The 25881-nt window shown below is 35.8% G+C and overlaps 2 protein-coding genes across 2 annotated transcripts; both read right to left on the reverse strand.

Annotated features, from left to right (window-relative positions):
• Nucleotides 1–9729: 9729 nt before the first annotated feature.
• Nucleotides 9730–10745, reverse strand: LOC103942046 (putative glycine-rich cell wall structural protein 1). The gene has a single exon (XM_009352238.3). The coding sequence runs from the start codon at nt 10530–10532 to the stop codon at nt 10008–10010; it is 525 nt and encodes a 174-aa protein (XP_009350513.1). The 5' UTR covers nt 10533–10745; the 3' UTR covers nt 9730–10007.
• Nucleotides 10746–20744: 9999 nt separating this feature from the next.
• Nucleotides 20745–24404, reverse strand: LOC103958372. Its single transcript, XM_048570649.1, has 5 exons — nt 23816–24404; nt 22137–23715; nt 21743–22051; nt 21549–21654; nt 20745–21446 (listed from the first exon to the last, which is right to left on the reverse strand). The coding sequence occupies exons 1-5, from the start codon at nt 24402–24404 to the stop codon at nt 20745–20747; spliced, it is 3285 nt and encodes a 1094-aa protein (XP_048426606.1).
• Between the last annotated feature and the right edge of the window lie 1477 nt (nt 24405–25881).

Below are 25881 nucleotides of genomic sequence, written 5' to 3' on the forward strand. Positions count from 1 at the left end.
GGCGCGTGCGGGGGTGAAATTTTTTTCTAAAAATTCTGGTGTGTCCCTGAGGTTGTGTAGAGCACGTTGGTATATTCATTTGTCCATTTTGAGCAATGTATGAGAAGTTGTTACGAGAAGGAAGGTTATGTGCTTTAAAATTAACGTTTTTATAGTATTTTCGCATATAGGTGAAATGTATCCCGAGGACGAGCGTGGTCACTCGAGGCAGGGGGGCTACGACCCTTCCACATACCAGTGAGTGGGCTTTTGTTTTCCGTGTATACCTATATACTTATAATTCCCAGAAATTTATGTATATGTTTATTAGTTTATGCCATTCCTTTATTATTATTGGTTATTATGCATGGTTAGTTGCATATATGGTTATTATATATATATATATATATTCATTTATACATATATATATATATACATTGGTGCTGTGGAGGCACAGGTAAGTGCCAGGTAAGCGTTATTTAATATTCGCAATAAATAGTGGTTAGAGGTGCTTAGAGAGCTCATAACCTGCACCCCCGGTGTTAGTGCTCCCGCCCTGAGTAGGGCACAGTCCTTCACGTGTCGTTCACCTCCTGCACCACACGCTCAGCTTGGATCCAAGTTAGGTGCACAGTCCTGTTGTACAGACCACTATAGGTGGTTCCGACTCGTAGGTGACCCGCGATTATTCGCACAGCCTTCACGTGATCGTAGCACTAGAGCGTTATTATGTATTACACCCAGGCCTGTCGTACAAACCATTTTAGGTGGTTCCGACTCGTGGGCAGGTTCAGTTATTTAGTTTGAGATTGGAGTTCTAGATGCAGCCGTACAGGTCACGTTAGGTGACTCCGGCTGCCAGATTATATGTTATTGATGTGATTTTTACCTGAGCACTTGCATTTTAGGTTGAGGTTCCGATATGGCATATATTTGAGCATGATTGGCATATTTATACCTACGTACATATGTTTATTTTCTGGGAAGTATACAGGTTTTACGGCGAGGGGTTAGAATATTGTTTTTGAAATGGTTTTTGAAAAGCTTTGTTTCTGCCCACTCACGCTTTTGTTTTGCGCCCCTCCAGGTTCTAGTTGCTTAGCAGGTTCGGTGGTTTCCCCGGAGGGCTTCCAGGCATTTCTGACAGACACTCACCAATGTAGGGTCACCTTCGGGTGCACTGTTGTCGTACCATTTTAATTTGGACTGCTGTAGACTTATTGCTCTGAACTTAGCGTCTCACTTACGCTAGCACTCATTACTTTTATCGTTTGTATGCTAGTTTTTAATTATTCATACTTTTATATTATTACTTTATTAGCTTCCGCACTGTGCACATGGCTACGTCACTTCCACATGACGGCTAGCACGCCCTGATCTCGGTCGGGGTGTGTCAATTCCCCTTTCATTTAGTCTTGTTATTTGAGTCAAAATCTGTTTTATTTTAGTCTTTTGAGTCAAGTTAAGTTTTATTTTCGTCATAATCACTTGTTAGGTCAAGAATTGAGTCTTTTTGATTGTTTGTTGCTGTTTTGAATGATTTGAGTCAGTTTTGAGTCTATAGAGTCTAATTTAGTGTTTTTGAGTCTTATTTGTGTTGATTAGCATCCCTAGTTAATCCCCGGTCTAGAACGATCCCTACTTGCATATATACTACAATTGTCATCAATAGGGTTTAATTTGTGTGTCAAGTTAATTTTCACATCACAAAACTGACCAAAGAGAAGAAGTGGCGTCTATTGACATGGTCAAAGTCTAGAGAATGATTGATTCGGCCTTAAAAAAGGGGTTGAAGTTCCCAAAATTTATTCACCCATATCTAGCCTTTATAGAAAGGTTCGAGTGTCCTAAGGGATTCAAGATTCCAGACTTTAGCCCTTTCGCAGAGAATCATCCTTATCCTCATTAGAATACATGGCTTGATTCACCGCTCAATGTGGAGATGTTAACAGTGACTTTCATAAACTACGACTGTTTAATTTCTCGTTGACCAACTCAGCATTCGCATGGTACATCAACCTTCCACCCAACTCCATCCAAAGCTAGGAGGAATTAGTCGAGAAATTTCATAAGTAATTCTATCGGCCAGGGATGGAAATGTCAATCTCTTCTTTGGCCAAGATGGTTTAATCATCCGATGAGTCACCAATGGACTATCTTACGAGATTAAGTCGGTAAGAAACTGGTGCCGAGTACCCCTCCTTGAAGTCGAGTTTGTTAGGCTTGCCCTAAATGGCCTGGATGTGGAGTACAAAAAGAAATTCTTGGGGCCAAACTTTCGAGATATGTACAAATTGGCTTAACATGTCGAGCAATATGATTACTTGCTTCGAGAAGAGAAGATCTCGAAGTCCCCAACTCGAGGGACAATCTACAAGAACCCAACGGTAAGTTATGCATTGGCCGAAGGTGAGGAATCCCAATATGCCAGTATAGATGCGGTCGAGATAGTCATTGACAAACCATACGTATGCAAAGCGTTGGCTCACACCAACTCCAAAGATGTCAAAACTCTCTCGGCTTATGCGAAGGTTGCCGTCAAAACGTCAAAGGTTAATACATTTGACATCACGAAGGCTAATGCCATTTTTAACCAGCTGTTACTCGCAAAAATCGTCAAGCTTCAGCCAGGGCATAATATCCCCAAGGCTAAAGATTTGAAAGGAAAAACGTATTGCAAATACCACAAGTTAAACAAGCATACGACAAACAATTGTGTCGTATTTCGCAACGCCATCCAAAGCTGGATTGACAATGGCAAACTCAAGTTTCCTGAGAAATCTCAAATGATCATTGACGTCAATCCTTTCCCTACGGCAACGGTAAGCATGGTAGATGCTCACCTACCCAAGGACAAGAGAAAGGGAAAAGCCGAGTTCATCCCAAAGCAGTACGTCCCTAAGCAAAATTCTCGGCCGCGATTGAAGGTCGATATATCCTCGGACGAGCCATCCAGATACTTTTTAAACATAGCTTATGTTGAGTCAATGTCAGACTCCAGCACAGAGGAAACTAATGGGGCGTTGGTTTTATATAGTCGGTGCAAATCAAACATCATCATAACTAAGCCGAAGGAATAGCCACTTCGGGCTGAAGCACCGTAACTGGCGTCTGCAACTGCGGCAACATTTGAAAAAGTGCTTGGTGCAGGCCAACACCAGAAAGTTTTCGATAGGCTCGACCCTCAAACACAGAATAGCTGGTCGCCTTCGGCTAGACGATGACTTGATTTAGACACACCATTTTACAATGACGATTATTATGCGCACAACTTTGGAGTCGAGTTCACCCGCGAACCAGCAAACTTTCAAGCCACCTAAGCTATACGACCATCGTTGGTATAGCTATAGCTCCCATATCGATGTATATACTGCGTTGTCCAAGTCGCAAAAACGCCCCGCCAGAGAATAGAATGTATGGCTCGCCGACGAATGGCCAAGCCACTTCGGCTACTAAATGGCAGTCGAAAGAAACAGTGGGTAATGATGATGACCAACAACTTTCGGCAATCATGGCGAGCTGCTTCAAGGAAAGAAGGTGATCGATCATGATTTTGAAACCACAATTGAATAATCTGATAAGCGAATCAAACTTTTTCTTTGGCCCGGGGAGATGAAAGCGCGCCTCGAGCACTTCCGGAAGGAAGCCGAAAGCAAACTTCCTCCATTACCCGCGCAAGAGCCTCTAATTAAAGTCTGACAGAATCTCCATCCGCCATGTCTAGGTGAAGCTCTGGAATACATGTGGGAGTTTTACAAGAAGCATTCAGCTAATGACTTGTACGGTCTGGCAAAAGCATGCCAAGAGGCTTTTGATATGGCAAAAGCATGCCAACCACTTCCAAACCAAATTCCTGGATGGCGACGTGATTGCCGAGGAGGCTACGTAAGTCGATTTTGTGGCTACCGAAGAGATTGAGCAAGTAAACAAAGATGATAACTTAAAAAAGCTTTCGCCGAACTGTTTCCCCGTTCTTCATCCGTTAATCTTCATAATTTAAAGCCGTTGTATGTCACGGCCCATATTGAAGAATACCCGATTTCCAAGATTTTTGTCGACTGTGGAGCAATGGTCAACATCATGCCTGTTTCTATCATGAAAACACTACGCCGTTCCAATGACGAACTCATCCCATCACGAGTAACCATGAGTAGCTTTGTCGGTGACAAATCTCAGACTAAGGGAGTGCTTTCTTTAAAGGTGAATATCGCAGGTCGAAATCATATGACCACATTTTTTATAGTCGATTTAAAGGCCGAGTATAATGCATTGCTCAATCGGGATTGGATCCACCAGACTAGTTATGTCCCTTTGTCATTATATCAAGTCCTTTCATTTACATTTGCATAGCTTTGTGGTTTTTCATTTGAAGTTGCATACCTCTCTGGTATATGATTTTATATTTAACTTTTGCCTAGAATATTATAAAGTTAGTTAGGGTTCTGGTCAATAGTGCAAGTCACTTGCAGTTACAGTGGTGGATTGGTTCACGTTTGTTCCCATGATATATAGGGAATTGTTATTGGCACTTAAAAAAATCTCATTTTGCACTCCAAACTTTTTATAGTTAGAAAGAAAAATACACTTGTGAGAAGTGTAGAATGAGATTTTTGGAGTGCTAATAACATATATATATATATATATATTAAGGGGTATTTTAGGAATTATAGTGGTGGAGAAATAACATTTCAAATTTTTAACTTTCTATAGCGGGTGGGGTTCTAACATGGGTGAGAAAATAAGACAATGGAGAGAGTCTAGCAACTCTCTTTAAAAATTATGAGTACAAATAAAAGTTTTAAAAAATATGGTATAAATTAAAACTAAAAAGAAAATTGGTACAATTTAAAAAAAAAAAAAAAAAAAAAAAGGTTGCAAATTAAAAATGGGTACAAACTACAAATAGAGATATATGCAAGTGACCCTTTACCACAGTAGTGGGGATGAGTGTTACCTTTGCATCACGGCGTGGGTTCGAACCTTGTCGTCTTTCTAACCTAACGTTTAATCTAACAAATTTATCATTTGACAAAAGAAAAATAGAGATATATGATAAAATGTTTAGCCATAAAATAAATATACCAAATGAAACGATTTTGGACACTAAATAGATATATGATAAAATGTTTAGCCATAATGTGAATCTTTTGAAGTAACGGATTAGGAATCCGTGATGCTGATCTTCCTAAGTGAATTACGTAGGGATGTGTTTTACGTAAATTATGTATTCTATTGGTAAGAATTCTGAGATGTGATTTGATAATTGTTCTAGGCGACATTGGTTCGTGATGTCTCGATACGCGTCCTAGGGAGTCGTAGCGCGGACCTCAAGTGAGTGGGTCTTTTCCTTTCTATCGTGTGTGTGTGTGTGTGTGTGTGTGTGTGTGTGTGTGTATGATTGATAATTCCACAAACGTTTATAAATCGATTATTGCTTATGATTATTGTGAATGCTTTGAAGTAATTATTGTGAACTACGAATGGCTTGATCCCTGTTTAGGATATGTAGGCAATTTAATGAGACATTAGATGCAGCCATACAATAAGTGAGATTAAATAATCGAGACAAAAGCTTTGTTTGGGAAAATGAGCAATGCGAAGGAATCTGGTGAAAAACATGAGATTTAACCCTATGTCTTGGTGGTTAAATGTTGGTTATAAATCAATGTATGAAGAATCGAGAAATTGAAGTAAGGAAACGTAAGTAGTGATAGTTAATTAAACTAGTGTCTAGTTGAGCTTATCACCGATAATTATTCCCAAAACTAAGTAGTTTGGAAGTGGGGCGTTACAGATTATGCATTTCATGCTATGTTATATTATATATTTGGAAACACTATGAAATGTTTGGGTTTAGATTGTATCATGGCATATTTATATGTATATTACCTGAATCTAATTATTGTGAATGCTTTGAAGTGTCAAATGACGTTGCGGACGCTCAGGTGAGATTCAGGTAAGTACACTTTGATGATAATGATGGTAGTGAGTACGATTGTGTTGAGATATATTAGAGCTCACAAACTTGCACCTCGGTGTTAGTGCTTCCGCCTGTGGCCAGGGCCTAGCCTTCACATGATCATTCACCTCCCGCACCACACGCTCACCTTGAATCCAAGGTAGGTGCCAACCTGTCGTACAAACCACATTAAGTGGTTCTGACTCGTAGGTGACTTGCGATACTTCGCACAGCCTTCACGTGATCGTAGCACTTGAGTGTATTTATTTACACCTAGCCTGTCATACAGACCACTTTATGTGGTTCCGACTCGTGTTCAGGGATATGTGATGAGCTATGGGTTTAGCCGTACAGGCCACAAGAGGTGGATCCGGCTGACATATTATTAAGATATGAATAAGTCGTACAGGTCACTATAGGTGACTCCGACTTATATGCTAGCCATGACTGATGAGATATGTGATGAGATATGAATAAGTTGTACATGTCACTATAGGTGACTTCGACTTATATGCTAGCCATGATTGATGAGATATGTGATGATATATGAATAAGTCCTACAGGTCACTATAGGTGACTCCGACTTATATGCTAGCCATGATTGATGACATATGTGATGAGATATGAATAAGTCGTACAGGTCACTATAGGTGACTCCAGCTTGCATGCTAATATGGTTTATTAGGCACATGATTATTTATTTTGCTAATGAGATGCTGAGTAGTATTATACTTCTGAGTTTACTGTTAGTATACTTTTGATTTTATACTTCTACGTAGTATGATTTGCTGGAAACTATTCGAGTTTTACGATGAGGGGTTACTACCTTTGATAATGGAAATGATTTTGAAAATCTTTTTTTTGACCACTCACACTTTCTATTTTTACACCCCTCCAGGTTCTAGTAGCATGGTTCCATATTGACGAGAACATGTGGCACTTCCAGTTTTGGTGGCATATATTGATGGTATAATTATTATCTTTGTTCACTGTACTTGTTTTATGCTTTGTCTCACGTGTGAAATGGGTCCATACCCGCTCACCACGTAGTTGTGTATATAGGCACTTTTAGGTTTAAATTTATTCACTTTACACATCATCACATTCTATGGTTTCGTCACATTCCGTGTGTTGGCCAGCACAGCTTAATTCAGAGTCCTAGTGGACTTTCCGGATCGGGTTGTGTCATGCAAATATTTTATTATTGAAATAATGAATGACGTTTATTAAAAGCAAGGACCTTGATAAAAAAAATTGAAAATGAATAAGGTTTTAATTAATGGAGTAGAAAAAATAGGGATGAAAACCTAATTTCTCCTTCTAAGATTTATGAACCCGATTTATGAACTAATACTCTAATATAATTATAATTGTATTTCTAGTTTGTAGTGATTTCTAATTGTACACTAAATTACACGTTTGTACAAAAAGTTCTTTATACTACATGGTCTCTCTAACGTTACCTTTTACCCTTAGCCTAAGTGGGTGGTGCCGACTTACTCAGACCACACATCCCCACTTAGCATAGTGCGGAGTTGACAACTATTGGTAGTGGAGAACGACTGGCTCCTACGCAAAAATTTATATTATTAGAAATTTGTGATTCATGAATTGCCACGATCAAAATGCGCATGCAGTATTCTCCAAGTAAACAAACTGACGCTCAACCTTAAAACAATCCAATAATATGAAATTAAATTCTCATTTTCTCTCGATCTTTTGCAGGCTAAGAATGAGATGTATAAAGGTCCTCTAATTGATTTTAGGGTCCCTTAGATATAAGTCCATGCAACACTTATTTCCTTGACAAAAACCCATATCATTTTAAACATCCAAATAAAACCCAAATTTGAAGTAGACTGCCATGTAAACAATTAAATACCTATTATTTTCAAACTATTTACAATTGTGCCACAACACTCTAATTATATTAATGAATTTAATTATCCACCATAATTGTGGGAAATAAGTGCCTTATTATTATAAAATCATCTACTTTATACTTCTCTTACCATCATATGTTTCATTTCGTTTATTTGTTTGACAATCATTGTAGGTAAATTATTTTGCATGTATGTATTAGGTACTTTGTTAAAATTATATATATATGCATGCAAATAATTTATCTATATTTTTATGTAAAATAATATGTAATTAATTAATTTTGAATCAATTGGCTAAAAACATTTATTTATTTTGTAGGTAAATTATTTTTCATGTGATAATACATATATACTAGCCACATTTTGTTATTATTATATAGAGTGTGCAATCAATCTACATTCTTTTATTTTGTAGGTAAATTATTTTGCATGTAGGTAAATTGTTTTGCATGTAGGTAAATTGTTTTGCATGTAGGTAAATTATTTTGCATGTAGGTAAATTGTTATATATATATATATATATATATATTTGCAAAATATTGGTATTTAATTAATTTTGAATAAAAAATATTTATTTATTTTGTAGGTAAATTATTTTGCATGTATCATTACATAATTTACTAGGAACTTATATTGTTATTATATATATGTTGTGCAAAATAATTTATCTATTTTATATTTAAAATATTGATAATTTTGAATAAAATAACTTTTTGATATTTGTAGGATATACTAATTTACTTGTTAGCATCATGTGAAAACAAATATATAAGGAACATTGGTATCATGTAAATTTTTGTTATTAAATGCATATGAATCATGACATTTAACTTTTTTTCCAAATCTCCATAAGGTATTTGAAGACATTTAATTGAATGAAATAATGTAAAATAAAATGTAGATAATAAGTGAGAGACCCAAAGTAAGTGTTATTAAGGGTAATTTAGACATCAACAAATACAAATTTTGCCAAGTCAAACTTAATTATGGATATTACTTAGTTGGAGCCTAGTCATTGGGTTTTTGTTAGAGAAACTTACCATGATGGGTTTTAGTTAAAGAAAATTGAATTCTAAGGGGTGTGCTCATATTTTCAGTTGATTTTATATATATACATTCAAGCTCATGACCTAATACCGAATTAATTGGCAAACTCCAAAGTAGCGAGGCCAGGTAGAGTTGGATTAAAGGGAGGGGACTGCAAACGTTCGTCGAAGGAAGAGCGTCGGAAGCCATTGCTTCGTTCCTCTCGATCGGCCACTTGGATTCTCACGTGTTCAGATTCCGGTTAGATCAAGCAACTGCGAACATGGTGAATAAGAGAGAATCTTGATTTTCGAAGGAAAGAGAGGAGAGCTTAAGAGAATAATAACGTCTCATATTCTTTTCACTGATTTGGCACAAATGAAATCAGAAAGCGAGCTTAAAAAGAGAGAATGTCTAACCAGTTAATCGGCTTACTTTATTAGAACTAATAAGCACAACTAATCGTACACATTATCAATTAAGCAAGGAACGGGGGATAAATGGAAGAACCTAACCGAGACGAGTGTTGCGAATAAGAATTAGCAGAGTGAAATCGTGTTGTCAATGAGTTCATTTCACCAGAAATGCAGGGTGGGGATTGTAACGTGATGTAACATGTGATTCTCATTTTTGGGTGTATAATATTTATTATTAATGGTTGGTATTGAGATCTTTTACATATCTCATTTGTGATTCTCATCTATCTTACTCGTATTTCTTTGTTATTTTTAGGCAATTCCCTGATTTATATGTGTCTCACTTGTTTTTCTTAATATTTTCCAAAATGTATATGTAACATGTGACATCTTTTAGACTTCTAATTATTATCCAACAAAACATCAATGGCTATACATATCGGAAAATCAAACCAGAGAAAAAAAATGCAAAATAAACCAATTTCATTGCACACATATATATAGCTTGGAAAAAAAAGACGAAATATGTAATTGACAAGATATTTATAAAACACACATTACAAATGCTATGCTTGAGTAAACACTGGAATCCACAAACTATCATGTAGGCTCACACTATAGACTCGATTAAGTTCATCACCTATACCACTAGTCTCGTACACAAAATGGTGATGACAAAATATTATTTATATATTTTACTAGTTTTGGCTTCATTATCTAACGGTTGCATGCATGCATATTTTCTCAGTTCTCGCCTCCACTGTCATAACCTTCGCCACGGCCCTCGCCATAACCCTCGCCATAACCCTCACCATAACCCTCACCACGTCCCGAACCCGAACCGCCCCCACCTCCATGTCCTGAACCGGAACCACCCCCGCCCCCTCCTCCATGTCCTGAACCGGAACCACCCCCGCCTCCTTGAGCGCTTTTCCCTGTTGACCCTGACGCGGCCCGAGAGCCAGCAGATGAACCTGCTTCAGAGCCTGCACCGCCACCACCCGACCCAGAACTTGAACTAGCACTCGATGACGCTGAACTTGAAGAAGAACCACTAGACCCAGCTCCGGATCCGGACCCGGAACCGGAACCACCGCCTCCAACACCAAGTCCTAAACCCAGGCCTATTCCTCCTCCAACCCCAATTCCTCCAAGATCGATACCTAAATCTTTCCTTGCAACTCTGCCCTCTGATACGTTGATACTTGACAATGATAAACCAACAATAAGCAAAACAACAAGAGCAAGTGACGATTTGAATGCAGCCATTTTGGGGTCCGGAAAAGCCTTAATTAGGAGGAGAAACAACTACAGGTCAAGTAAAAAGCTTCAGACGCAAATGCAACTGGAAATATTTGAAAGAAGATAATAAATGTTATGGCTGAGGGAAGAGCGCTGTTTGAATGTGTGTTGAGGAAAGCTTAGCGTTAGCATGGGAGATGATCAGCTATTTATAGAGCAAGTTAACTACAAGGAAGGAATTAGGAACGTGTAAACCCATAGAGTTGTACTACTGTAGTAAGTGAAAGTGGAAAATTATTGTTGGTGTACGTGTTTATAATCTGGAAGTGCGCTATGGTGAGGTGGCCAATGGAGGCGGTGAAGTGGCTGGTGTAGCATTTTGCAGGACCAGAATTTTGTGGCTGAGAGATTGTTCAGCTCTTGGAGATGAACATTGTTCGGACAAGTGTTAGTTTTAAAGTTGCCGACCCATGATCCTCCCACTCAGGTTATCGTGGAGTAGCTAACACTCTTGGTCTGCAAATAAAGCTACTCTGAACTGATATAACGGCACAATTCTCAAGTCAAATTTGATGAGAGATGTTTATGACCCCAAATTGGCCATATGCTGATATGCGTATTGGTAAAGATAAACAAGGGCATATACTGGAGAAATTTTTCATTGCTTGCAACATAGGTGATATAGTATGTGTCATAATTATGTAAATGGAGAGAGGTTTTATATTTTAAATTGTTAATTTCTTAATACAAATATCTCACTTGTATAAAGACACATGATTTTTCACTTATTTTCCGAGTACATTGAAAAGTTGTCTATATGCTGATATGATGCCTATTGATAAACATAATTTTATTTTCTAAATAGACAGGCTTTGAGCATGTCATCTTTCCGTTACTTCTGTAAAAATTCCGTTAAAGTTGTTGACGTGGATTAAAAAAAATTTAATATCATAATTAGTTGGCAATTAGATTCACAATATGCATTTGACGTGGAAATTATATGGGATCCATCTGGATATAAGAGGATTAGGAGAGTTTATTTGGAATTGAACTAGGGTTGGAGAGGTTCAATTTCAAAAGCAAAATTGGAGGGTCCTTCCAAATAGATCGATCGTTTTCGGATAGAGATTGGTTCCGGGTGGAGATTGGTCTCACGACTCGAGATTTGGTGGAGGGGAGAGGTCTTGCGATTGGAGATTGGGTGGACTTACTGGAGAAATTTTTTTGCTTGGGTTTTGAGAATGGCAATCCCAAGAGAACTTGGAGCTCCTCAACCAGATTATGGTATGTTTTCACATTAAACTATGGTTATGGATTGTGATTTGGTTGAGGTCGTATTGTATGTTTGGTGTTTATTTGAATGAGTATTTTATTGTGCAAAATGTTGTTTGAGAGTGCTTTTTTAGGTTGTATTTGGGATCTCAGGATATAAAATAAGCTTGTGGTCCCTGTGCATTTGTATGACTGTTGGGTTAAAAGGGTTTAGTGAGGTTGGTGAGGTACGGTTCTATGTGTGGTTGCATGCAGCCTTTTGAAAGGCTCTCATTTTCATGTGAAGTAGAGACAAAGCAACACTCTTATAAACAGAGCCACTACACTATAAAGAACAATTATAACAATCACATAAGGATAAACTATAATTAGGCCTTGTTAAATTATGTTGTATATATGTTAGTGAAAGCACACTAATCCATTTTTAATTTGTAACTTTTATGCTACATTTGATTGTGTGCTTTTGTAGATGATGTTGATATCTTCACTTTGAAGGTAGTGCATGGTGGTGAACTTATACACTTAGATAAAGACGGTCTCGAGTGGGAATATAGATGTGGTACATACATATTGTTTGACTTTTGTCAATGGTTGAAATGAAGTGGTTAGCTAAGAAGTGGGAGAGAGTGGAGTCTGCTCATTTTATGCAGTAAATTTCAAGACGAAAAAATTGGTTGAGTTATTAGAGGATGCAAAAGTGCTACAAGTTGTATATTCCTATCCACCTAGCAAGCAGAAGATCATAGAGCTTTATGTGAAGTCTCAGCCACGAGAAGCTGCAAAAGAAGATAACATTGTTGATGAAGAAGAAAATGATTTTCTTTAGGACTTAAAAATTCAAGTAAATAATGAGGAGGATGGTGCAGAAGCAAATGAAGGTGAATCTGAAAATATGAGTAACAACGCTAAAGGAGAGCAAGGGAAAGACAAGAAAAATGGGCCTAAATCTCCTAAGGGCAAGGGAAAACAAGTAAATGATTATGGTGATGTTGAAGACAACGACAGTGATGAAGATTATGAAGAGGTTTTTAAAGACTCAATGTATGAACAAAATGAGAAAGATGACATAACACTTGAAGACGAGAAAGATGAAGAGGTTTTTGAAGGTTACGTGGACCGTGTTGAAGGTGACAATGCAGAAAACTTAGAAGCACATAAGGAGTTCGATGGAGAAGGCCCTATTGATCCAAGAATCAGTACCTCATCAAATTCAAGTGAGAATGAAGCAGACATTGTGGGTGTGAAAAGAACAAGGCCCTACCCAAGTGGAGAGACTTTGTACCTGATGTGGAAATGAAAAACCCATAGTTTGAATTGGGTTTAAGATTTCAAAGTGCTAAGGTTTTTAGAGAAGCAGCAAGAAGGCATTCTGTCCTTATTGGTAGACGGTTCCTATTCAAGCAAAATGATAAGACAACAGTTAAGATCATATGTGTTATTGGGCGACCCTTTCTCATTCTTGCTGCTAATGTAAATAAGTTTACATATTTACAAGTGAAAACATTTGTGGACAAGTATACTTGTGGGATGGGCAACCAAAACAGCCATGCCAATGCTCCATACTTGGCTAAGTGGTTTCAATCAAAGCTCACAAATGCCAAATGGGATGTAGGTCAATTTTAAGAGAATGCAATAACTAAGTCAGAGTGCTATGACAGTTAGAAGTGGTTTTTGGAGATTTTGAGAGAAGATTTGAAGATAGAGAACAGTCATAGCTATGTTTTTATGATGGACAAGCAAAAAGGGTTAATTGATGTTGTAGATCAATTATTTCCAAATGCAGAACATAGGCATTGCCTTAAGCACTTATATGCAAATTTCAACAAGGATCATAAGGGTTTGACATTAAAGCTACAAATGGAATTCATAGCAAGAGCTACTACACTACCCTGGTTTTATGACGAGATGAAGAGGATGCTTAACTTACATGAACCTTCACATACATGGCCATCTAAGAGGAATCCAAGTCAATGGGCTAGATCACACTTCAGGGCGGAGTTTAAGTGTGATATCCTGCTAAATGACCTATCAGAAGCATTCAACAGGTCCATTTTGAATGCTAGGGACAAACCTGTGTTAACGATGTTGGAAAGAGTCAAAATGTACATCATGTTATTAATGGCATCAAGGAGAGAATCTATAGAGAAGTGGCATGATCAATTGGGTCCAAGAGTGACCAAAGTTTCGGAAGAAAACAGAAGAAAGGGGCAGTGGTGCATTTCAAAGCATGCAGGGAAAAATAAGTTTCAAGTCCGGCAAGAACATAGAAGGGTGTTTGTGGTTAACTTCACTACTACAATATATGCTATCACCGGCGGAGGAAAAACCGACGAGAAATCAAATTTCTGTCGAAAATTTGGCACAAATCCGACATTAAACAATGTAATGTCGCATTTCAATAGCGACACTATTGCTAGTGTCGCGAAAGGGCTTCAGTGTCGCTTTTTGAGCTTAATCCGCCACTACACAGCGTCGGTTTAAAGCGACACTAACCTTAACGTCGCTTTAAAGCGACGCATACTTACACGTGCATCAGCTATTTAATTATAAAGTATGCAATCTACTGTCGCTTTTAATCGACATTATATTAAAATTAAATAAATAAAATATCCCTTAAACCGACGTTAGATAACAATTAAATAAATAAAATATAAAATCTAGTAACGGTCTTAACCGACACTATATTTGTTAATAATAATAAAAATAGATGGACAGTGCAATTTCAATTAATTCCAACTAAAATAAATTATATAATCAAAATTATAAATTTTAAGATCTAAATAAACATTAATGAAAATAAATAACAAAAACAATAGTGCCAAACTGTACATCTAACATTTCACATAAAATCCAAAAAGTCGTCCGTCGTAACAAACATTAAATCCGACATTACAAACATAACATAAAAAAACAAAAAGATAGAACAATTATAGTGTCGTATTTAACCGACAAGAAAAAGAACCAATTAAACTACCCAACCGAATCTGCGCCTGAACGTCGTCCAGATCCTTCTGCTTCAGAACCTTCTCCTTGAGATCCTCCTCCTTGAGATCCTCCTCCTTGAGATCCTCCATCTGATCCAAAAATCCTCGACAAGTCCACATCAAATCCAACACCTGCAAGCATTCTAGAAAACCCCCTAGCTGGAACTTCAGGAAAAGATCCACTTGGAGCAGCCATCTCAGGTCGATATACTGGCACTTGATAAGGTGGCTGCTGCATGTATGGCATGGGCGGCTGCTGCATGTATGGCATGGGCTGCTGCTGCATGTATGGCATGGGCTGCGCAGGCATCGGATACACAGGATATGGAGGTTGCTGATTATGGCCAGCATACGGATATGCAGGGGGAGGCTGACTTTGGCCCGACTGTTGAGGAGGTTGACTCTGGCCTGATTGTTGGGTTCCCGGGCTATACGGTGGTTGTGGCTGAAATCTTTGAAAAAACCATGCAAACAACTGATTTTGCTTGTTCTCTAGGTCCGAAATCCGTTTATTATTATTTTTGTCCCTCTTTTTCAACTCATTATTTTGAGTCATCAGCAACGCCATTGAACTCTTAGATGATCTCCTGGAGGAAATTGATGTAGAAGATGAAGAAGATGCATAAGACACCATATCAGGAGTCACACCATGACCGTATCCTCTGACTCGATTATGCCTCTCAGGACCCATAGTATCAACATAAACTTGGGTCCTAAGATCTTCACTATCCTCCTGGCCAGACTCAATCAATGTTTGCAGATTGCTCTCCATTGTTGACTTGCATTACAATTTTTAAAAACAAAAATTCAATCGTAAAACAGAAAAATAAGCTATAGATAATAAATACTAATAAAATCAAATACTAACACGAAAAAATCTATTACCCCTGTACGCTTCGATGTTTCATCAATCCATGTTTTATCTTTTCATGTATGACATTCACGAAAAAAGGTTACAGGATCTGCTTCTTTCCCATGCTTCTTCCGCTTTATCAAAAATAAAATTTCATACAAACAACTTAAGCAAACCTCATACTAAAAATAAATATAATTATTTAAAATTAATCATTTCTTCAAAATGTACAATCCATACATATTCTTCCTGCACTCTTGCAAAGGATTTTGTACCAGTGGTATGGTTCATTGATTTCAATCCCCGATTAATCTTATTTTTTTCAACAACCTCCTGAATAAAAAACGAAAGAAAAAAAAAAGATTATATTATGGAACTTTAAAGTTATAACGAAATAAATCGTGTAAGGTTTACCTTTGTTTTGTCTCTATTCCAATATGCCAACAAATCATCCCACTGGGCAGGAATCACATCAGGAGGAGGCTCGCTGCGCACCTCTTCTGCTCTTTTAGTATAATACTTTTTTTTTAACTTATTTCTAAACTCTTTGTGCGCATGCTCTACAATCTTAAGCGTCATATGACGGATCAAAGGCATTTTGACTATATCTGCATCTTCAAAAAAAATATTTCCCTACATACATAAAAACAAAAAACAAAAAAAATCACGCTAGTCAATTATTATTACAATCATTGACTTATTCTTCTATTTTCAACTAAAAATAAAAACACCTATACCTTTATTCTATTCCAGAAAGCTTCCTTATCTTCTTCTGTAACCTTATGCCAATCTTTCTCCAACGGTAGATTTCTATAGTCCCTAACCTCCGCTGCTACATGTTTTGAAAAAGCACTAGCATTATCACTAATGCATTTTCCGGACGAATCAAACGAACAAAGCTGTTTCGTCCATTTAGGAATTGAGGGTCCACGCCTCCGTTGAGATGTACCTTGTTAATACAAACACACAATTAAAAACCAGGAAACAAATGTATATTTTCAGTTTAGCAATAATAATAGTTCAAATACACACAAAAAAAATAAAAATAAAAACTGAGATTAATAACAATTCAAAAAAGAACCAGCATCACCCTCGTCCTCTCCCAAATGACGTTCTTCAGAACGTTGATCTTCACGAGAACTATCCATAGCAAAATTTAATTGAAGGAGAAGGAATATGGCTGAAATGGGGGAAAGAGACGAGAGACAGAAGTGGGGGATAGAGACGAGAGACAGAAGTGGAAGGAATATGGCTGAAATGGGGGATACAGACGAGAGACAGAAGTGGGGGATAGAGACGAGGTAGGAAATAAAGAAGATTAAATATGGATAATTGCATAGCGTCGAAATTGCGTCGGTTAAAACCGACACAAGGTCTGACTCGACCTAACATACTTTTGACAGAAAGCCTACACACGTAACCTGACATACTTTAGGCAGAAAGCCTGACATACTTTTCAGTGGAAGACCTTGCGTCGGTTAAAACCAACGTTATGTGGCATAGTGTCGAAATAAGGACCCATTGCGTCGGTTAAAACCGACGTTAGTTTGCAGAGCGTCGAAATAAGGACCCATTGTGTCGCTTAAAACCGACACTATGTCTGACTCAACCATCATTATAGCTTTTGACTGAAAGCTTGACAGTACCGTCTGACTCAACATCATTATAGCCTGACATACTAGTCAGTACCGTCGAAATTAGGCCACATTGCGTCGGTTAAAACCGACGTTAGACTGACAGATTTTTATAACGTCGAAATAAGAACAAGTTTGTGTCGAAATAAGATAAAATTTGCGTCGAAATAAGAACAAATTTGTGTAGTGTCTCTGACAGAAAATCCATTGTAGCAGATAGTCTCGAAAGTGTATAATTTTGCATCGGTTAAAGCCAATATAAGCATAATTTGACATGATAATGACTGACAAAGTCTTCCAACCCATTCCCCCGTGCAAAAAAACGGGGAAAATTCCTGCCCAACATAAAAAAAAAGTTTTAACTTACAAAAAAAAGAGAACAAGGATAAAAATAGAAACAAAAAAAATAAAAAATTTTAATCCAAAATTAAAAAGTAATCAGTTATGTTATCTCATATAATATTTTAATAAATAAATTTATTAAGTTGAATCAATTTTTTTTGCACTGTAATTGTTATTTTAATTTGTTTTTATTTTGATAATTTTTTGTTGTTATTTACTAGAATGGATTAGATGAACATAATTTGAGTTGTTTTGAGAAAATGGAATGAATAATATTTATAAGCATTTATGTTAAATTAACAATATTAAATATAACATAAACTTGTAATATTTAGTAATATAAGTATATATTATGGATTCGATGAGCATTTCTCAAAAGTTTAACTTTGATAACATTTGGTTGTTATTTACTATAATGGATTAGATGACTTTGATAACATTTAATTTGTTGTTATTTTGATAACTTTGATAACATTTGGTTGTTATTTACAATAATGGATTAGATGAGCATTTCTCAAAAGTTTAACTTTGATAACATTTGGTTGTTATTTACTATAATGGATTAGATGACTTTGATAACATTTGGTTGTTATTTACTATAATGGATTAGATGAGCATTTCTCAAAAGTTTAAACATTGCCAATGTAACTCAAAGCTTGCATTTTATTATTTTTACAAAATCATCAATTTTCATTGATCATCATCCATTGTATTCATATAGGTTCAAGGAGTGTAGCTGTAAAAAATCATCAAAATCGGGCTTACAATAACCGTTAAATCATCATTTTTAGTTGATAACCGTCGAAATTTTTTGTCCCGTTACTTCATCCCAGAATGTTTGTTTTTTGCGATTTTTTTCGTATACGATCTCGAATTATATACAAACATGTTTGACGGTTGGATCGTTGCAATTAGTTTCGTAGAATGCGTATCCCATCAAAACGATAGATTCACTAAGACTTAAGAGTTTATTCATACTTTCATTAAGTATAACGTAAGATTTTGTGGTATCCACTAGTATAAATATTTTAATTTGAAGATCGAATTCATTCATTGTATTCATATAGGTTCAAGGAGTGTAGCTGTAAAAAATCATCAAAATCGAGCTTAAAATAACCGTTAAATCGTCATTTTTCGTTGATAACCGTCGAAATTTTTTGTCCCGTTACTTCATCCCAGAATGTTTGTTTTTTGCGATTTTTTTCGTATACGATCTCGAATTATATACAAACATGTTTGACGGTTGGATCGTTGAAATTAGTTTCGTAGAATGCGTATCCCATCAAAACGATAGATTCACTAAGACTTAAGAGTTTATTCATACTTTCATTAAGTATAACGTAAGATTTTGTGGTATCCACTAGTATAAATATTTTAATTTAAAGATCGAATTCATTCATTGTATTTATATAGGTTCAAGGAGTGTAGCTGTAAAAAATCATCAAACTCGGGCTTAAAATAACCGTTAAATCGTCATTTTTCGTTGATAACCGTCGAAATTTTTTGTCCCGTTACTTCATCCCAGAATGTTTGTTTTTTGCGATATTTTTCGTATACGATCTCGAATTATATATAAACATGTTTGACGGTTGGATCGTTGAAATTAGTTTCGTAGAATTCATATAATTATTATAGTTTTTAGGGGTGTAAAACTGTTAAATTAATATATAATTATATATAATTATTATAGTTTTTAAATTAATATATATAATTATATATAATAATAATTATAATTATTATAGTCTTTAGGGGTGTAAACAAGGTGGCACATAAATTGGCTAGGGTTGGGGTAACGGTGGAAAACCCATTATTTTGGTTTGAAGAACCACCCGATGTAATCTCTAGCCTCCTCATTGAGGATGGCCCTTCATAGTAAGCTCTTTGGTGTGGGACACTCTTTTCCTTCGTCCGGGTTGAAATTTCCGGCAAGGTTTTTATGGAGACCCATTACTTGCACCCTATCCTCAATGTTGTACTTATTCAATTTCATAATCAATGAATATCGTACTTTGCTAAAAAAATAAAATAAAAAAAAACTTGTTACATGTTGTTAATCTTCTTGATCTCGTGTGTTTTACTTTATTTCATTTTTATTATTATTAGAAATCATCTCTTCCTATATAATGGTTCAGGCAAATGATTTTTGTATACTTTTGTCTTCTGCACATTATAAATTATTGAGTATTTATCAAATATAGTTAAAAATTAATTCTTGATTTAAAAAAATGTCATTTTTTTATAAAAAATTTCAAATATATCCAAAATTTCACTTAAATAGACACAAATACCCTTAAATTTAACAATTAAATAAATTAAAGGCTTTTTAGCTACTGTCACCTCAAGCTTTGGTCTAACTTCACCTTCGCTTCTAAACTCCACCACCACAACCCTATCCCCTTCGACCCCCCTCATCACTAACAAATTTGTTCACATAGATAATCTTTTCTCTCATATAAAAACCGATAAAATAAACACTCATAATTCGCTTGATTAGACAAAATAGACACAAAGTTATATACAACTATTGATAGAGCCATTTTCTTCCATGACTACCCCTTCACACTTGCAAAACAATATAAACACGTTTTAACTATAAAAAATAATAATAATAATGACACCACACTTGGCATGCAGTAGAACATTCCATGGCCATGCATAAAAAATAATATGTGGGATTATGCATGAGACAAATCAAGTCTTTAGGGGTGTTAAATTAATATATAATTATTATAGTTTTTAAGTTAATATATATAATTATTATAGTTTTTAAAACTGTTAAAACTGTTAAATTATATATAATTATTACATATGATTCACAACATTGCGTCGAAATATGATAATAATGCGTCGCATAAAACCGACGTAAGGTTAACATTGCGTCGGAATAGGCTAAGGTTGCGTCGGAATAGGCTAAGGTTGCGTCGGTTAAAACCAACGCTAAGTCTGACACACATGACATATCCCGTCGGTTAAAAGCGACAGGAAACAAGAAAAAAAAAAAAAAAAAACAGAATTATAATTTCATGACATATCCCGTCGGTTAAAAGCGACAGGAAACAAGAAAAAAAAAAAACAGAAATATAATTTTATGATACGATATCATAGCATACAAAATGAAACAAAGTCTAATTAATACAAAAAATAATTAATATATTTATTCCCTGTCATCATCTGTTAACTCATCGTCGGTATTGGCATGATTAACGAACCCGGTAGGCAACGCTAATGATTCAAGAAAGGGAGTCTCTTCCACGCCAACCCTTGAATGAAAATTTTCATTATCAAGAATTCGATCATCCAAGTTCGGCATGGCATAATCATCAATAGCATCACTATCCTCTAACACGTCAAATAAATCTCTTGGCTGAGTTCGAACAACTACGTGCCAATCTTTTTCAATCGTGTCCTCCACGTAAAATGCCTGTAATGCTTGTGATGCTTGTGATGCTAGTATGAAAGGATCCTCTTTAAATCCCAATTGATTGAAATTCACCATAGTAAATCCATATTGATCAGTCTTCATTCCTCGTGGACTTTCACTATTAACCCATTTGCACTTAAATAACATCACAGCTCGACCCCTATCTCCTGCTTCAGTAGGACCACAATATTTGACCTCGAACATATCTACAACTCTGCCATAACAATTCACTTGCCCAATTGCTCCAGGAACATTTGCAGGTACAAAGACACCACAATTTTGATTCTTATGCTTATCATCCACAGATTTTATACGAAATCTAAATCCATGAACAATGTGACTTTTGTATCTACTCACAACCCTACTAGGATAATTAGCTAGCCAATGCAAGTCTTGAGATATCAATGTGTCATTAGCATCATATCTTGAATTCATCTGTAATAAGTATGAAGATAAAAATTGACAGAATAACTATAAACATGTTATAATTAAAATGCAAAACAATAAATAAATAATATGATTGCTATATCAACTCACATGTTGCTTGAACCATTCTGGAAATTCTTTCTTGCTTAGCTCCTTAATTTGTCGCATAGTTAACCTTTCTCGACGATATTTAGTTTTCAAGAATTCTTCATGTTGCCTACACAATTATGTCCAATTTAGATAATTATTTTTTCAAAGTTAAGAAAACCAATAAAACATTAAGACGTATGATTAAACGTTCTTACCTTCTAAATGGGCTAACCTCATCACAATTATTTAGAATGTATCTATGGCACTGATCAAGAACATTTAGATCGAGCTCCACATTTTCTCCTGAACCCATATAACATCCTTTCGAGTCAAAAATTGATAACCCACCAGATACTCCATGTCCAATACCATCTTCATTTCGGCCTCTACGGGTACGACGAGACTCAACGTCTCTAAGATACATGGAACAAAATGACAAGCACTCATCCACCAAATATGCTTCAGCAATAGAACCTTCAGGACGACCCTTATTACGAACATAGCGCTTCAGTGTTTGCAAATACCTACAATTATAAAACGAATTACAAATTATTAATAATTAAAGTTATGACTACAATTGTAAAAAAATTATAAAAAATTATTCATTACCGTTCAATTGGATACATCCATCTATATTGAACAGGCCCTGCAAGAGCTGCTTCATCTGCCAAGTGAACTGGGAGGTGCACCATTATATCAAAAAATGCAGGAGGGAATATTTTCTCAAGTTGACATAATGTCAAGGCAATTCTTGAATTCAGTTGCTTAAATCCTTCCTCAGACTCCTTCTTACTACATAACTGTCTGAAAATTGCACTCAACTCTAATAAAACCATAGTAACAGCTTTAGGCAAAACCGGGCGTATTGCAAGCGGGAGTAACTGCTGCATTAAAACATGGCAATCATGACTTTTCAACCCATGTATTTTTCGTTCATTCACGTGCACATATCGCGACTGATTTGATGAATATCCATCTGGGACTCGAATAGTAGACAATACTTTACAAAACGCAGTTTTTTCTTCTCTTTTCAATGTGAACAATGCTGGAGGTCGAAATGTTCTATTTCCTTCTCTACGTGGGTGTTGACTATGTCTTCTGTTCAAGAATTCAAGATCTGCACGTGCCGCCAATCCATCTTTAGACTTTTCTATATCTAGCAATGTTCCCACCACACTGTCACATATATTCTTCTCGATATGCATAACATCAAGATTGTGTCTAATCAACAGATGCCTCCAATAAGGTAGTTCATAAAAAATCGATTTCTTCTTCCACTGACTGTTACTACTTGTACTGCTCGAAGCTCTTCTTCTGCGTTGCCCAACTGAAGCATCCTTGTTTGGTTTTCCAAAAGTAAATCTCAATGTAGAAAGTTCTTTGAGACATTGTAAACCAGTCCACTGCCTTGGTGCACTACGATGCTCTCGACGACCATTAAAAGTGATGGTTTGCCTTCGAAACCTATGATTATCTTCAAGAAAACGTCGATGCCTCATATAACAAATCTTGCGATTCGCTGGCAAGTAAATAGATTCTTTATCATGCATGCAATGTGGACAAGCTTTATAGCCATGTGTACTCCATCCTGACAACATTCCATAAGCCGGAAAATCACTTATAGTCCATAACACGGCAGCCTTCATCGTAAAACTTTGGTTGGAATACGCATCATAAGTGGGAATGCCCATTTCCCACAACTCATTCAGCTCGTCAATCAATGGACGCATGTATACATCAATCTCTTTACTAGGACTGCGCGGTCCTGGTATTAACAAAGACAATAACAAATTTGGTTGCTTCATGCACATCCAAGGTGGCAAATTATAAACAGAAAGCACCACAGGCCATGTGCTATGATCATTCCTCATTTTCCCAAAAGGATTAAATCCATCACTGGCTAACCCTAATCGGACATTTCGAATTTCTGACGCAAAATCCGGATATAAATTATCCAAATGCTTCCATGCGGGAGAATCTGAAGGATGTCTCATAAACTCATCCTTAGGACATTCAGTTGCATGCCATCTCATATGTTCAGCCATATGCTTCGACATAAAAAATCGTTGCAATCGTGGTTTTAAAGGAAAATACCACATAACCTTAGCTGCAACCTTTTTCCTCGAGCTATCCTCTGCATTGGTAATTTTATATCTTGATTTATCACAAACTGAGCACACGGTCAAATCTGAAGTATCTTTCCAATAGATCATGCAATCATTGGGACATGCATCAATTTTCACATACGACAGCCCCAAGTCATTTATAAGTTTTTTTTGCCTTATAACAGGATTCAGGCAAACAATCCCCTTCAGGCAACATTCTTTTAATTAACTCCAGTAAAGTGGTGAAGATCTCGTCAGGCATTCCCGCTAAACACTTGATCTGATACAATCTTACAACTGCTTCCAATTTCTTAAACTCCTTACAACCTGGCCACAAATCTTGATCCGCCTCTTCAAGCAACTTAAAAAAAGTCTGCACCTCTTCTGGACGCCCTTCCCCAATTAGGGGTTCAGTAGATGGCCCAACACCTTCTTCTGTTAATGGTTGGACAAATACATCATTAAGAAAATCATGCATGCCAATCACCTCATCTCCTGTTTCTTCTTCTCCAATTCCCACATTTTGCTCTCCAATGTTTTGCTCGCCATGATGTCGCCAACAAGCGTTTTTATAATCTTTATCCATATCATACAATATGAGATGTTCAACAATGGTGTTCCTAACAAAAGTATATCGATTACAACATCTTTTGCAAGGACATCTAAACTTATCAGGACCAACACCATTTGCAACTGCTTGATCCAAAAACAAATTAATTCCAGTTGTATACGCTTCAAAATTTCGGGGTATTGTCAACCAACTCTTGTCCATATTTTACCACTTTACGAAGGTAAAATATTACGTTGACACTAAGATGCCTACAATCTTTCAATCCCTATCATGTAGGCATAACTATCAAAATTTTCAATTTCTATCTTTCACCCCTCGAACTCTATCACGATTGCAATCTTTTAATTTTCAACACCTATTATAGTAAAAACAAATTAAAATAACAACAAAAAGTTATCAAACTTATGCTCATCTAATCCATTCTAATAAATAACAACCAAAAGTTATCAAACTTATCAAAATAACAATAATTCAAATAACAATTAGAGTGCAAAAAAAATTAATTAATATATTCTTATATTCCTAAATATTATAAGTTTAGGTTATATTCTTATATGAAAGGTTATATTCTTATATGAAAGGATATTCTTATATTATAAGTTTAGGTTATATTCTTATGAAGGGTTATATTCTTGTATTCTTATATTCCTAAATATTATAAGTTTAGGTTTTATTCTTATTAGAGTGCAAAAAAAAAAAAAAAAAAATTAACATAATATATTCTTATATTACTCAATATTATAAGTTTATGTTATATTTAATATTGTTAATTTAACATAAATGCTTATAAATATTATTCATTCCATTTTCTCATAACAATTCAAATTATGTTCATCTAATCCATTCTAGTAAATAACAACAAAAAATTATCAAAATAACAACAAATTAAAATAACAATTAGAGTGCAAAAAAAAAAAAAAATTAACATAATATATTCTTATATTACTCAATATTATAAGTTTATGTTATATTTAATATTGTTAATTTAACATAAATGCTTATAAATATTATTCATTCCATTTTCTCATAACAATTCAAATTATGTTCATCTAATCCATTCTAGTAAATAACAACAAAAAATTATCAAAATAACAACAAATTAAAATAACAATTAGAGTGACAAAATTAATTAATTCGACTAAATTTTTATTAATTTAACAAAAATAGTAGAATTTTATCTAAGTGCTTAAATTATAATTTTTAAATAAATAAACTTGTGTATTATACAATTTAAAAATTAAAGAAGTTAGTGATACAAACCTGATTTTGTGACATCCCGTCCCGGAAATATCGAAACGCACATGTGAATTTACGACTTTGCCCCTAGTTCGTTTTTGTCACGTTGTGGATTGTTTTGTGTGGTGTGGCATGTGTTGGGCCACACACACACACACACACTCTCTCAGACACTGTCACCCTCTCTTTTCCTCTGTCTCTTCACTGTCTCTCTCTCTCCCCCGAGCTCCATTCCTCCTTCTTCTCTTTGTAAACGTACGGACAAACACACAACCCACCAAATCCTAACAGATCGTAGAAACCAACTACACCATTGAACTCGTGAGGTCGAGGCGAGCACAGCCATACCCTTTTCAGGTGAGAAATTCTTTGTTTTCACGTTGTTTCGAAAATGGCCGATTTGAGTACTATTCATGCAAAGGTTATTCATTGAGTTTTTGGG

Source organism: the organism of the source record quoted next, unplaced genomic scaffold (genome assembly GCF_019419815.1).
Source record: "Pyrus x bretschneideri cultivar Hongxiangsu unplaced genomic scaffold, Pyrus_bretschneideri_v1 Contig54, whole genome shotgun sequence".
In the NCBI taxonomy this organism is placed as follows: Eukaryota; Viridiplantae; Streptophyta; class Magnoliopsida; order Rosales; family Rosaceae; genus Pyrus; species Pyrus x bretschneideri.